Source organism: Anoplopoma fimbria, chromosome 3 (assembly GCF_027596085.1).
Source record: "Anoplopoma fimbria isolate UVic2021 breed Golden Eagle Sablefish chromosome 3, Afim_UVic_2022, whole genome shotgun sequence".
Taxonomy (NCBI): Eukaryota; Metazoa; Chordata; class Actinopteri; order Perciformes; family Anoplopomatidae; genus Anoplopoma; species Anoplopoma fimbria.
Genome location: NC_072451.1, coordinates 17,932,980 through 17,948,985, shown reverse-complemented (window position 1 = coordinate 17,948,985; position 16,006 = coordinate 17,932,980). Strand labels below are relative to the sequence as shown.

Below are 16,006 nucleotides of genomic sequence, written 5' to 3'. Positions count from 1 at the left end.
GACCTCCATTGCCTTTGTGGACTCCTGATCCTTCGTGGAAGAAGTTATGGTGGCATAATGTATTTGGTCGGTTCGGATACTATACTTAGTCTCTGACTGTACTTGTATCTGATTGTACTATTTTAATTATTCTGACTGTACTGTTTTAACTGTTTGTTTTACGTCATGTATTGTATGCATTTTGTTTTTATTTTTGTGGACCCCAGGAGAGATTAGCAGCCACCAAGCGTCAGATAATTTGAATCCAGTTAATAAACAAATAAACAAATAAGTTCAAGACCAGTGTGCATGAGCAACTGTTCCTCTCCTGTGACAGCTCTGCCAAGCGGCTGAATAATAACGCTGTTGTTTTGTTAGATCAATCATTATTTGCTGTAAAACAAGATCGTTATGCAATAGCCAATACAACCGTTTTTCACATGCAGTGAAGTCAGTAGAAATGATTTGTTCCATTAGTCTCTGTGATTAACAGGGACAGAGCATTTTCCTCTGATCCAACCTGATGTGTGACCTTTTGCCAGATATTTGCTACCTGTCATCCATCCCTTTGAGAGCAAGAGGCTCTCTGTTTTTCCAAGGGAAGACAGAGAGAGGACACAGATGTGGGACAACGTTCCACTACTCCCTTTGAGTCGTTAGCACATATTTCAAAAACATTTCAAAGTGCTATGATCGTAGATTTTACCCTAATAATTTCATACACTTGTGCCACTTTGTGTAGATAAAAACGCCCCATCGATTCAGTGTCCATTCTTACTCCTTGGTTGGGCACTATCATTATTTTGACACAACACAAGTCTTGAATGATTAAGGGGCCCCATGCACACCAGGCCTGTACAAGTCCCTTCTTATTATCTGGTAAAGCCAGCATTACAAGGACACAGAGCTATCAGTCAGCCTCCGATCAGACCTTTGGACACCAATAAAAGGCCGATGCTGCTCTTGGAGGCTATGGATCATGGGTGACCAGACATTGTTTGGTTCAGCTGGAGAATGCTAAAAACCCTCTGAGTCACTTTGGTTTTTTTCAAGGTTACTCTTTCTCTGTCACAGACATTCACCTTTCAAAGCACCCTCAACATTCCCTTATCTCTTTTCACACACACTTTCTTACAAAGAGGGGTAAGGTTGGAGGGTGGAGAGAAGAGGGAGAATGGATTCACACAGTTCATTACTAGCCATCCATCTCGGTGTTGTTTTTGTCCACGACTCACTCTTTATGTGGTGCCATGTCAGACAGGGGCTCCTCGCCCCGTCAAACTAATCTCCCTATTCTGAATTCTAAGAAACACACACACACACACACACACACACACACACACACACACACATACAAACTCATTTCTCTGGGAACTGTCCCTCTGGTTCACAGGCAACCTATATAGGCCTTGGTACAGGGTCTCTAGCAGGCCACTCAAGGGGTTAAAGGGGCAGAAATACAGGGGCACCAGTGGGGTACACATTAGCCTGCAGCTATCCTAGCAACGGGCACAGCAGCATGGCAACTCCAGAGCAGGGATCAGTGCAAAGGAATCTGCTCAGTGCGATTCTTGGCTGTGCTAGACTATTAAGCTCCTTGGCAAGATTAAGATTTACTCCCCTGAAGACACACACAAACACATACCCACAGAAACAAATAGGCGAAAGGGGCCCTGGGACGACAGTGACCTCCACCAGTCAATGTGACAGAGTCTCAAGATGGAAGGGGACTCCTGAGGGGACAGCAGCCTTTATGGAAGAGTGGAAGTTAAAAGGCCCAGCACAACTCAATAGTTTGCCACACAGATTTGCCCACAACACAATCCCCAGCAGAACACGGATTTCAGTAGATATAAGTTTTCAGTCACACACAAACACACACCTGCGTGCACTCCAACACCAGATGCTTCATCGCATTGGCAGTTGTCGGGTCGTCCTTGAAGACAGAGAGGCGTGAAGGACGCAGAGATAAACTGGCATTCATGTTCTTTGGCTCTTTCGTACACATGCACACACTTCAGAGCCATCCATTATAGTCAACAGGAAGTGCACATCAGGTAGCAAGAGACACTGTCACTGTGTGTGTGTGTGTGTGTGTGTGTGTGTGTGTGTGTGTGTGTGTGTGTGTGTGTGTGTGTGTGTGTGTGTGTGCGTGTGTGTGTGTGTCTCCTGACAACATTTCACACATGGATCCCTCCCCGGCTCACTGGAATCAGCCAAGCAGCACAGAAGTCTCCAGTTGGAACCTTTTTATCTCTATAATGTTGTGTTTATTCTCGCCTTGAGTATTGGTAATCCGATGACACATTCAACCCTTCAGAGCCTGCTGTTGATGTTAGAGTGACACTTAAGGCTGTGAGGGTGGAAGTATGGAAAAGAGGCTTTAGTGTGAATAAACTTTTCTTTTGGATGCTACCTGCTCAGTGATTCCATGTAGCAGCAGCAGTGCCCACACAAAAGCAAAATACAGAGAATGGTATGAAGTCTTGTGTTGCTCAATGTGACTAGCCTCCTCTGAATTAAACTAATCTAAGTCATACTTGCCTTTTCAACTTCAAAGTCAGAAAACTATGTGGGATAGAAAAAAAGTGTGATGCTATAAATGTTTGATTTTGAGGGGGTGAGTCAAATACTTTGATGTAAAACTGTGGTTGCGTAACTGACTGCAGTTTTAGAACCAAATTACTCAGAACGGTGCATAAGTGTGTAAGTCTGCTGTCAGCAGTCCTTCCCGTCTGATCTGTAATCAGCCAAAGCAGGGAAAGGTCATCCCCCTTTCCATTCCTCCGGCCTGACAGTCTGTCCCAGGTTCAGCTCTAATTGCCACATCAATTATGGATAAGGGAGAGGGGCTTTGTCGCTCTCAACGCTGGTCAATACGATAGGCCTTTAATGAAGTGACTTGACCTGCATGCACTGCGCTTTGATGCATAAACATATATACGGCCGCACACAGACTCGCACTGCAGGTAGTCGATGCAAAAATTGGCTCATTGCTACCAACCTCCATTATCTGACCATTCGTGCAAAGCTAATGCACCTCTGCTATCTGAAACAGATACTCTGATTGTGGTTTTGCTTTAAAACCAAAGTTTGTATCTTTTCTAGTTTGAGATAGGAGTACCTGTCTGGGAAAATCCCTCCCCAAGTCCTTCCACGCTTTCTCCCCTAGTCTGTATTTCCCCCTGCATAGCAGGCTGAGCTGGGACAAAGAGGATCAGACTCATCCCTGCTTATCCTTCTACTGTAGTTTTCAATATCAGTGGAATGTCTGCCTTTATTTGCTCAGTGCTTCGTTGCAGAAGGAATGCCAGTTTCTGTGTTAGTAGCCTGGGCCGGGCTCCAGGCGAGTCGAGAAAAGTCAAGCCGCTCACTCACGCAACTCAGCTCCCGCCCCCATTCTCCAAAACCAATTCCCCATCCCAACCCCCAGCAGAGAAGCCCAGATATGGATATTAATGAAGCCCAAATAAACTAGGGCCATCACTGAGTCGCTCAGCTGTAGGTCTTCCTGTTAGTGTGTGTAGCCAGCAACGAAATATTTCCTTAATTCATTGAGTACTGATTTAATTGGTCTCAATGACAACCCAAAGGTTTGGTCAAAGCCTGACCGGGAGGTGTGCAAGAGTGTTTTGCACACAATAAAATACAAGTCATAGCCATTGAATTTGCAGCTTTCAATAAAGAACACTTTACGAGTCTGGACACCATCTTTATAATGCCATTTACTGCTTGGAGACCTCCACATGTTGTAAGGATTTCTTGTTATGTTAGTGAAGAACAGCTACTCCTGTGCTACTGTAGTTAAGAATTTTATGTGGCCACGGTATCAGAGCACTGAGTCACTAGCATTCCTTGTTCCTTTGCTGGTAAACTTCATAGCAACCATACAAAATCCATGTTCACTAACTTCCGAGGTAGTAACTCCCACCACTTCCTTTGGTTTATAACCTGTTGCCACACCAGAGATCCTTAGTGTTTCTAAACGTCCCAAAGGTGTGCTGGAGAGCTTCAATCATAAAGGCCCCACTGATACTGCTTAGAAAGGAAATGATGATGCAGGCTAATGAGAACCACTCTCCTCTGATGACCACGTGCCTAGGGAGCCCTTCAAGCTAATTTGCTCTCAAAGTGCCATAAAAACCACGGGGCAGAAAATGCCAAGCAAGGATTTCTTCTTCTTAGATCAGTGAAAGGAAAGGTGGAAGATCGTATAAAACAGGATGGATGTGTGCCGCAGGAAATGGGATGTGGTTGATCACAAATATGTACAATAAAAATGTGTGATACAGTGATTATAATAAAACTGAATATGAGTTGGGTAGTTTGAGTGCTAACAAATGGGTTTGAGCACATATTAGTCGAAAGGATTATCCCTCTATATGTTCTGTTTGGAAAATGTCTTTCCCCGTATTCATTTCATAAGGAATTATAATGAAATTTCTCAAAATCATTCACAGATTTTGTCAAAACACGTGTTGAGAAAATGACTGAATGTCACAACGTCACATAGAACAAATAGATGACTCTGCATATCTGAGTGAAAATGTGACTCACTCCTCCCACATTCATCCGCAAAACCAGACCGTCTTCCTGTCCAGCAAAGCCGTCTCTGATCCTCTTGTTCCTTCTTCTCCAGCCCTACGCTGCCCTGCGGAGCTCTCTCTCAGCTCCTTGAGCTCCAGATGAAAGGCTAAGGGGAAATGGCAGTCCTACTGGTAATATCCGCACCGGGACAAAGCCAATACATCTGCTGGCCAGCCGGCCTCTACGCACGCCAGTCCCAAGGGGACCCGGCCCAGTCCAGGACCTAGGATGGGAAGATCAAGGGGTTGGGATTGGTTCTACCCAACCTGGCAGGGTACACAAGCACCAAAATCCCCCACCCACCCTCTACTCTCACGGTAGATTGGATCATAGGTTTGTATTTTGCAATCGTCCGCTCTGAACCTAAGCCCTGAACATTTTATTCTCATGTTAGCCGTTCTTCCATGCCTCTGTCACATCTTGTACTGTAGAATCACATCGTAACGCTCTATGGTATTACCCCTCCATTGTTCTAACTGTCTCAAACATGTTCTTTCACCTCTACCTCTGACCTTGTGTCCTCCCTCAGACCCCAACATTTGCCGCACATCGCCCTTAATCTCCACTCATCTCTCCATCATGCGAGTTTTCTAACATGAAAGCTAGGTGTGTGCTGTGTCCAGGGCAACAGCAGGCTGTAGCGGGCTTGGGGCCGATCCAGTGTAATCCTGCTAACGCTGGTGTAGGTTGGCCATATCCTGCCCAAGCAGCCGTTCATTTCAGGAATGTGTTTCCCCTGCCAGGGTGAACAGCTGCCGCACACCTTTATGGCCTTTTCGGCTTTGGAGAGAAGTTCTCTCCATTCCTTTGACATTCAGGTGCGAAAACACCAGCAACCCATGAAGATCATGAGGAAGTTATGTTAAAGTTGAATCACTGTACCAAGGTCATGTTTAAGGTCATTATCTATACAATACTATGCAGTCTTCTGAACAGTAAAGTGGTAGAAAGTGGGCCCTACAGAAGTGTTTTATTCAACTGTGCATAGCAAAATATTAACTGCATATTACACTGGACATTGATAGATGGGGGAAGCAGATTTTGCTCTGGTGCCCTTCAGCCTTAAATTCAAAATCTGCTGATTGGAGCCTTCTCATGCCATACAGACCCACCTCTTTGAATGTCTTTCAATGCGTGTGTGTGTGTGTGTGTGTGTGTGTGTGTGTGTGTGTGTGTGTGTGTGTGTGTGTGTGTGTGTGTGTGTGTGTGTGTGTGTGTGTGTGTGTGTGTGTGTGTGTGTGTGTAGAGTATGCAGAGGAAAAATTCACAACTTACATTACACTCTATTTTCTTAGAAAAAAATTCCCTAAAACTAGCAGCTGTGAATTTAAAATAGCGTTCAGAGTTTACTTCCCTTGGGGTCAGGTTTACACACACTCACACACACACACACACACACACACACACACACACACACACACACACACACACACACACACACACACACACACACACACACACACACACACACACACACACACACACACAAACACACATACTTAGAGCCAGCTGTTTCCTTGGGGTATGCAAGGAGAGACAAGAAAAGTTAATATATTTGTCCTTCTGCTCAGGAATAACTGAAGAACACTGATCCACTGGTATATCTTCCCATCTTGTCATATTTAGACGATTATGTTCTTTGACAAGGTGGCAAAGCACAACAATCATCGTCAATGGCTTCATGCTAATAGAGAGGTTTAGCCACCGGAGTGCAGAGTGTGTGAGCAATGCCGGGGGTGTCTTCACTTTCTTGATGAGCTCACAAGTGTGCCTGACAGATGGTGTTTGTTACCAAAAGAGAATTGTACTTTCATGGCTGTGCGATTCACACTTTTTCGCAGCACATCCCTGCAGCTAAATCGCAGGAAGTGTTTCCCCGTGCATTTACTTCTCCTCTGAGATGGTTAACCTGTTTGTGTTTATGACTCCTCAAACCTTTTGTCAGGCAGATTGCGTCAACAGCAGCACTAGCAACAGCTATACTGCAGTCCAATACAAAAGGTGTAGCTGTGTGAAGGCTAAACCTCCCACGTTCAATTCTAAACTCTTTCCTGATTTTAAAGGTTTTACAAAAAAACAAAAGCAAACTTTTACTGCAGATTGACTTTCAATAACAGAAAAAAAAAAACATTTCTTCTCTTCGGTCTGTTTTCCCAGATCTGCACAAAAGGCCAGAACAGAAAAGACTGTGCCTACTCTGCCAGATACTCAAATAAGGCTGCTGGGCTCACAGAAGCAGACAGACAAATAAAGTACTGATCTACCTTTTGATGCACAGACATTTGGAGTCTCCTCTCTCTTCCTAATGGAGAGATAGTGGTCTAAAGTGGCACTGTGGGTCTTTTAGAGATTAATACGTTAATGAGCTAGTTCCAAATGAATAGCTCCTTTGGAAGGAGCGGCCTTAAGTGTTCCCGGGCTAATAGAGTTAATAAGCCATAGTCACGCCGCAAAATGTACCACAGAAGAGGCTCTCATTGCTGCAGGGGAAGAGAGATGATATGGTTCATTAAAGATTCACTGATTTATTCTCCTGTTCATGGCTGCGGTCATGGCAGTTCGTACATGACTGGGCCTTGTTTAGTTGGCACTCAAAGTACACAGCATGTCTCCAGGCAAGAGGAGCAGGATTTGAACCGTGATCAAACAGGCATGACATCATGCAGTCAGACTGCACTTTCTTTTAGAAGGGGAGAGCTAATTGGAGTATTTGGAAAATAATGGGACTTTTCCAACTCTTGTCTGGAGGTTTTTGCACATTTGTGATCCTTTATTAAGCCGGACAGTGTGAAATATTAACATTGTGCTCATTTTTCATACGGTTGCCTACTGAGGTACTGTATGTATGTAGAAACATCTGCATCTGCATTCTTAAACATGCTTTCAGTATGCAGGAGGCTACACACACATGTATCCTATCTCTTCAGTAAGATTTGTAGAAGTTCCATCCCATCTGAGTGATGATAGAGACGGAGAGTCTGTTCTCTGCTGATTAGCGCTGTTCATTAGCTTGGTAATGAAGTCTCTCTAAGCACAACAGTGGGTGGTCATGCTCCCTTTTAACATGGACCTTGGGAGCTCTGCCACAGCTAAACAGAAGCAAACAAGTCCACAGACAGATGGGAGGTAAAATATGCCTCTTGCCCCTTCCTTTCAACCTCACTCATCTAATGAATTCCAATTTACAGTTGCCAAAGTTGATGTTTGGATAATCAATAACAGTTTAACCAATATTTGTGAAAGTCATAAGAGAATGAGAGACATTTTAGTTTGTTTTTTTAAGATGAATTCCCCTTTAATATAATGTAAATCCCATTGAGATGCCAGTTAGAGAAAACAAGAGAGTGTGTGAGTACAGCATGTGACTGAACAATGGAATTATACAATGCTTATTACCATAGCCGTTTTCTAACAAAAAGCTTTGGGTATTGCCACAGCCGAGTTCCAAAAGCCACGCTTGGCTGTGGTAAAGGAATTGTATGCCAAGAGTGAACCATGCAGCACAGGACAAGTGTTGGCCAGCTCTTGGCATCAGTCTTCAGAGAAGTGAATGACTTTAGTGACTATGAATATAGTCGGTGTTGTCTAATACTAAGGCCAATGCAGTTATTTGTCTTTAGAGATCCCAATAGGCCAATCACACCTTTTCAAGAAGCATGAATTTGTTACTGGATGACAAATATTCTTTTGGAGGCTAAAGGACAGTTGAACAGGCAACAGAGCTCAGCGGGATATGGATTTATACTTTGAGCACAGACTAATGGGTTTTGTTCTGTAAATCTCAGACAGTGGTCTTGATTGATTATCCCCTGCTGTTGGGATACTGCTGCTGCTGTCAGAACTCTAAGAAAGGCTGGTATGTTTTATCCACATCGCAACAAGGAGCAGGGTTAGAAAGGACCTGTTCAGAGCTGTGTGGAACAGGAAAAGTAATGGTTATTGATTGGTGTATTAGCTACTTTGTGGTGTGGATAGACTTCTCGCTACCCTTTGGTAAAACGAGCCCTGTAGTTTTTAGATATGCTGCCTTAGAGCTCTTTCACCTTGTGTGTTTTATTTTTCTCACATTCATACATTGCAGTGGCTAATTCCTTATAATAGGATTTTAGTTTTTGGTGCCCAAAAAGTTTAACTAATTGGCATAGTCTATTGCTGTTTTTAATTTAATTTAAGGGGTAAATTCAGCTGCAAGCAGTCAAGTAAAACTACATCAGGCATAATGCATGTTACATAAGTACAATGCAGATTTTTTTGTATGTAACAAGTGAAGTGTATACATAACACAGGATTAGAATGTGAAAATTGTTAATTTCACTGTTGTAAAGTGTTGAAAATGTAAAAACTGGTATTGACTTCAAGGTGGCCAAAGAGAGGCTGTTAAAAAGGTCCATACACGTAGGAATACCTTTTGAGTCTTTTGATCAATACTCACAATTGGGAAAATTCCCCAAATGTTTTGTTTGACAGTAGTCAAAATGCAGCTTAAATGATGGGGCCTTAAATAGTGTTCTGTGACACAAGTAACTCAAGAGTTTGTTGCTATGTGAAAAGGCTGTGGAATTCTTTTGGGGTATTTTTGCCTTTATTTTGATAACAGAGTGGAAAGGTGACTGGTAACTAAGGGAAAAACAGCACGACATGAATTGGTGAAGCAAAAGAGGCTCAATTTACTCCAGGTGGGATCATATCACGGGCCAATCTTTATTGTGGTTGTCTGACTTCTTGCTAAGACATGAAAAAATGTCTTAACTCTTCTAGCAAACTACGCACCTGCTACTATTGTATGAGTGCATATTTGCTCCTCCATGTTCCTCTCTACTCCTTCAATGCTACTTAGAGAAATGCTTCACACCGAACAACTTTGTTTAACTGTGTAGGTGTATAAAAGCAACTTGATAATTATGGATGATTAACAAGAAGCTTCTGCAGGAGATCAAATCATTCTTATTAAAGCCGACACAAGCCCCAACACCTTCATCACTGCCTGTATGTGTGTGTGTGTGTGTGTGTGTGTGTGTGTGTGTGTGTGTGTGTGTGTGTGTGTGTGTGTGTGTGTGTGTGTGTGTGTGTGTGTACTTGTAAAGCTATCTTTTGAGGACCAATTTAAATTTTTAGACCTACAGAGTGAGGAAATTGTTGGAAAGTGAGGACATTTTGGCCAGTCCTCACTTTGGGACAGATCTTCAAAGGGCTGTTCAGGTTAGAATTTGGTTTTAGGTTAGGGTTAAGGTCGGACATTTATTTATGATGTTTAAGGTTAAGGTTAAGATAAGGGGCAAGGAAATGCATTATTCGAATACGTGAAGTAGAAGGCTGGTGTGGTTGGTTGTGTGTGTGTGTGTGTGTGTGTGTGTGTGTGTGTGTGTGTGTGTGTGTGTGTGCGCCCACTGAACTAAACTGGCCTGTTGTTCCTCAGGATCTGAGGAACCTCATGTGCCACAACCTTTGCTGTAGCCTCAAGGGGGACACAGTGGGCGAGGATGGCATTGTGTGAATATGTGTTCTGAAGTATACTTTCCTTGCCATGTAGGAGGTGCATTGAAAGAAAGAGTGACTTTGTGGAAAACAATTCAATGCTCACTGAGCTAAAGAAAAGAGAGAAAGGATACTGCCTTGTGAGAGGCAGATCTGTCCTTGGTGATACATTGCACAAAGTCAGGTGATTGAAGGTTGAACACAATTATAATAATAACAGAGAGATGATAAATCATCAAAAGATTGATCTTGACATCATGTGGAATGTGGGTGATAAAATATGAAGGGTTCTTATGATTCAAGTGAAGGAAACATCACTTTTGCCAACACATTTGGAAAATGAATAGAGGAGTATGTGAGTGTTTGTGCATGTGGGCGTGAGCATGTATCACTTACCCGTCTGGTCTTGACCGTCTCCTGAGGCTTGACATCCATCTTCATCATCACAGTCTGTGGTGCTGCCCTCCTCTGTTTCCCCACTGCCCAGCTCATCCCAGGCCTCCATCTGGCCCAGTTTTGGAAACCTCTCCTGGGTCTCCTGAAACACAAACACAGTAACAGGAGGTTTATCACACACTGCTTTTTGTGGAATCATCATTTTGCTATGGTTACAACACTGGTCTTTAAGTCTTATCAGTTATATACATATAGAACTCTGAAGGTCACACAGACAACTGAATAGCACGTTAAAGATCTCGCAACCAGTAAGAGGTCAAGTGTTTCCCAGTGGAACATTATAGGACTGTATGTATGTGTTTCCTGCTCTGACATATCAATCCCTTTAAATGTCAGCAAAGGCCCAACAGAACAGCATCTTGGGGGAACAGAAGAGCAGTGAGATTTAATACTTTACTTGTTGAAGTTTACAAGAAAACAAATAAATTACACAATACTGTAACACCGGTCATATTTTGGCGTGTGGTTTATTTGTACGCCAATTAGAATGTCTTTTCACTTCACTCTAGCTTTTAACTGTAATCAACCCCTGGACCTATAGAAACCATATCACACCAAACTATAACACTGTTCTGCATGAAGGCTTTCTTAGCCTGCAGCATGAAGCACCACTGCTTATGAAGTCTGCCCCGCTCAGCATGGGGCCAACTAATTGGACCACCTGCTGGTCTTCCCTGCTGTCAAGGTGCTCTTTGTTCCATCACACCATGTCTGACAAGAAGCTGTCGTCACTCAACAACAAATGATCCTTTGGAGTATGAGGGTAAGAAAGTGGCGTGAATACCAGATTTGTAGAATATGTTGAGCCATAGAGACAAACACAGTGTGCTCATTTTGTCCATGCTTTGGGTTGTACATGCATACAAGCTCACACACGCACACACACACACACACACACACACACACAGGATTAAACATTCATGAGAAAGCTGACAAGATCAATCCTGTACACAGCTGACCTTCATATGGAGGCAACGACCGCTAAAGACATGTTGAGAGGTGGGTGGGAGGAATGGGGGTGGGGTTTGGGGTGTTGACGGATGACTAATATCCTTTTCATTGACACGTGACTCTGCCTGACACTCAACACACCTGATAGCAAAGGTGACATTTAACCAGTTGTCTTCTGAGCCTTCAACAACATAAAACATTTCAGGATCACTGTATGCACACTGACTGTAAGTTACAATCCTTAAACAAGACTAACATACTTTCCTTTGAGTTAAATGTTAACATCAGCACGCTAACATGCTCACATTGCCAAGGCTAACATGCTGATGTTTAGCTGGTATAATGTTTACCTTGTTAAATATCATAGTTAGCACGTTAACGTTTGCTAAATAGCACTAACAGCTGAAGCTGATGGGAATGCCATTAGTCTCACCAGTGTTACGTCATAAACCAAGATATTAGACAAATTAGAATGTTGACCTGATTTTACCTGTGCACAATGAAAAGTGAGAGGAGCACCAGTTAGGATACATCGTCTGGGGACCACAAATGTCTGTACATGTATGTCACGGCAATCCATTTGTTGAGACATTTCAAACAAACCCCCAAAATATCAACCACCTGGTGGTACTGGAGGAAAAGTTAGGGGGTCACGAAAGTCAAAAAGACTGATTCTCTTTGATCATCTTTGATGAGACATTTCACTTTAAACCTTCCTAACATCGGAGAGAATATATAAACCCAGACAGTCAAGGCCTTAAACTGACAAGTAGAAATAATGAGAATCTCACACAAAACTTGGCCAGTGTTGACGTCTGAATGTTTGATTGTCAGTGGTAATTCTGCGGCAGTTCAACTGGTATCAAAGTCATCAGAGAAGCAGTTATGAATATATTGGTATTCTTTCTGTCATTCTTACCAGAGCAGTAATAACCATTATCTGCAAGTGAGAGAGTGGAAGATTAGACCAGACGGATCCTGACACAAGCGGGTACTTTTGATTTTGTAACTCATAACATCAGTCGTGCAGTCTAGTTTCACTTAATGTGAAAGCTCCCCCTCTCTCTCACTTAGGCCTGAGTGAGTGAAATGAGGGCTACAGTGAATTTAGTCTTCTGCAAGCATAACACAAGGCCGGGGCTTCATGAAACTGGAGAGGGCCTTTTAGTGGAAGCAGCTAAAACATATCACTTATGCTCACCGCAAAAAAAAAAAAAGGAAAAGCCATTGACAATAGCTGGAGAGCTCAGTTTTCATAGATGGACAGTAAGTTACAAGAGGATTACAAAGAATAAATGAGAACAATATTACATGCTGGTTACAGTAGTGCATTTTATAGTTATGGATTGGCTCACATTACAACCTGTTGACAGGCTCTTTGTGTGTCCTGTACTTGCTCTGCCTGTTTTGAGGCTGCAATGTGATCCTTGTTAGAAGACGGATAAAACTTTGGTTTGGAGAAACACATTGTGGTCCACACTAAAAATTCTTGCTTTGTGAATTATATGAAGAAGTACAATGATTAAACTACAAAAACAGCAAGCTAAAATTGAAGTATTTATCCACTGCATCAATCCAATTATCATAGCAGAAGCCTGCAAAGGAACGATAAGTTATAATGGAAGATAGACAGTAAGAGAGAAAAAAACATCTTCCTTAGTTCTGGACAGCAACCATGAAAAATCCATTAACCTTTTTTTATTATGTAAAGCAACTAAACATATGCAATGAGTTTATGAGGAAATGCTCTGCTGAACAGCACAATATTGTGTCCCAACACCATCCAGATAACCATTTGGGTATAGAGCTAATAACGTTCAGGGGACGTTTAACACAATGCTCCTTGGCACAGCTGTCCTTAAAGCATGTTAATTAGAGAAGGAATCAATTAAGGCGGCGTCGCCGTGGAAACCACACTCGGGCCGTTGTAGAATTGTTGGATGGCTGCTGTCCAATGCAGTTTGTTTTGACTATGTCAAGTTTGCAATAATGCCAGAGTGTTTTGTTATTTATTTTCTGTTCAACTCTATTGTGGTCTTTTCAAAAGTAAACCACAGGAAACCTAACTGTGGTATTCCCACAGCATAGTGAGGAAGCAAATGTCTAATTTGTCTAGGAGCTAAAGGAAGAGGGATAGGCTACATATATGATATTATATGGACATTCCAATATGAGTTCTTAAACACTGTTGAGTGCATAATGTGCAGTTAATATTCTCTCTCCCACCTGCTTTTTGATTGACTGTTGCTGCACTGAGGACCAGCTCTGGGTTTCAATGAGGGCCTTGGCTGTGTTTCTCTAATTGGCTTTTTTTCCCCCAGTTTTCTATCTTTTTTAGAGTAAAAGAAGGATAACCATTACATGCTAAGCTGTGCAAGTTCATTTAAAATACAAAATGTATAGTATGTAAGGTCAATGTGAAGAGGTGGGCAGAATATTTCAATAAAATATGACATGTGAAACAATGCTCACTATCACCAGGCTGTTGCATTAAATAGAACTTTACTGTTCCAGGCTGTACAGGCTATTGATAGAGAGAACATGCTTTAGAATAAAGCATGTAAGCTCTTAAAGGGAAACTACATCCATTTAAAAAAATCATACATGTTATTCTTATGCTAAGACAGTCCAGTAATATTAGCAAACATGAACAACTCTCTCCCAAATCCAAAAACTTGGGTGCTTAAACTCAAAATTGTGATGTCATCAAGTGTGGAACTGCTCCATAGACAATGAATTGGGGGGGGATGACACTGAGAGCCCCCAGGGGGATGTTGTGAGTATATGGGTACAATTTCTGTTTCACAACTGAGAGTACTACAACAGAATAAAGCTCATTTGGTAATAAAAAAGGAAAACAAACTGTGTGAATACTATCATTTAACATAGTGAATAAACAGTAATATGTATCTTTTAGGACAAACTGAACTGTAATCACCACATACTTCATGAGAGCCTCCTTGCTGGTTGGAGACGCGTAACTATGGTGAGCAAATAATGATGAGTGAAATGCAATCCTATAGGACTTGTTTCTGCTGTTAGTACAGTATGTACAGTAAGTAGAGAGTAAGGGAGGTGATTTATGCTATACTGTATTTCTTCCTGAATTAATATCATTGGCAGGTTTAAAGTGAAGCCATGACTCTTTAGTGCTGAGGTTCAGATGCAGAAATCTGACATTTCAAATCATCTGAACATTTCATATCAGTCAACAAAACGAGTACTGAATCAAGAAAAATGAGGGGAATGTGAGAGTGTGGGAGTGTTGCAACTTCAGATCAATATCTAACTAAGGTTTTCAACTGCACGTGTCAGGTAAAAAAAAAAGAAAGTGACACATTGACGAGAAGAAAAGAAAGACAGATAGACACAAGCAGAGAAGGGGGAAATAAAAAGGGAGTTATACTGAACTCAGACTTGAAGACTGCAAACATTTGAGGGGGCTGAGGGTGGAGGAGATGAAAAAAACAAGACTCCAGCCTTTAGTTTGATATTACCCTGGAATCCAAAGACAAAAGAGTTATTCTCATAAGGCTTTGAATAAAATCCCAAATCATGAAATATTTGCTAGTTCTCCTCTCACCCTGCCAACTCATTCTCCTCTCTCTTTCATTTCAAAGGCATTCTTCGGTTATAGGATGATGGGGCAGTTTTGAGGGCACCACAAGCTGGATTCCTTCATGTATTTGAGTGCATTCTGGTCAAACTAAAATCAGTACTGCCAGTAGTTACCAATCTCATTCTGAAGGAGCTTGGAGGAAAGACAAGACTGAAAGAGCGTTTGTGTGTGTGTGTGTGTGTGTGTGTGTGTGTGTGTGTGTGTGTGTGTGTGTGTGTGTGTGTGTGTGTGTGTGTGTGTGTGTGTGTGTGTGTGCGTGTGCAGCTTAACCAGGAAGCTACTGTGCACGTTCCAGTTTTATGTGGAAACAGAAAATCTGATTATGAAATGTATAAATGTGAAATGTGGTCAGCAGGGATGGTATAAGAATACTGCAACTCCCATTGAGTGAGTGTGTCTGTGCACGCGTCTGTGCATGCGTCTTATGTGGGATACTGCTGTCAAACTAGTGAACCGGAATCATAAGTCATAACCTTTGTGTCCCCACATCGAGACATGTGCTCTTTTTCATCCCCGACTTCTTGTAACAGTATCACCTCATTGAGGGCAGTCGTGGTAAAAAACTGCACATGTGGACAGAGAAAAAGGAGATGGGAAGGAAAGCCTGGAGGAGACTGAAGGAAAAAGTGACAGCGGCAATGTCTAAAAGTCTGCTGAAGGAATTCCTCTCTACTTTTAAATTAAAATTCTCTCCATTCTCTCACATACTGTACAGACACTTGCTTTTGTGTAAAAGCAAACATCAGCTGAGAGACAGAGTAAGCATGAACTGTATCTGTGTGTGATGGAGGGAGAGAGAGAGGGAGAGAGAGGGAGAAAGAGAGAGAGAGAGAGAGAGAGAGAGAGAGAGAGAGAGAGAGAGAGAGAGAGAGAGAAAGCCAGTAATAGACAGAGAGGGAGACTTTTAAGAAGAGTGACAGGCAACAAACAAAAGTAACT

The 16,006-nt window shown here is 42.3% G+C and overlaps 1 protein-coding gene across 1 annotated transcript in view; it reads right to left on the bottom strand.

Moving 5' to 3' along the window:
- The window catches only part of LOC129089161 (glypican-5-like), a 91,014-nt gene that overhangs the window by 6,486 nt on the left and 68,522 nt on the right, over window positions 1-16,006 (bottom strand). Inside the window, exon 8 of the mRNA XM_054596540.1 lies at window positions 10,438-10,579. Coding sequence (XP_054452515.1) covers window positions 10,438-10,579 — 142 coding nt within the window. The remainder of the gene's footprint in view (window positions 1-10,437; window positions 10,580-16,006) is intronic.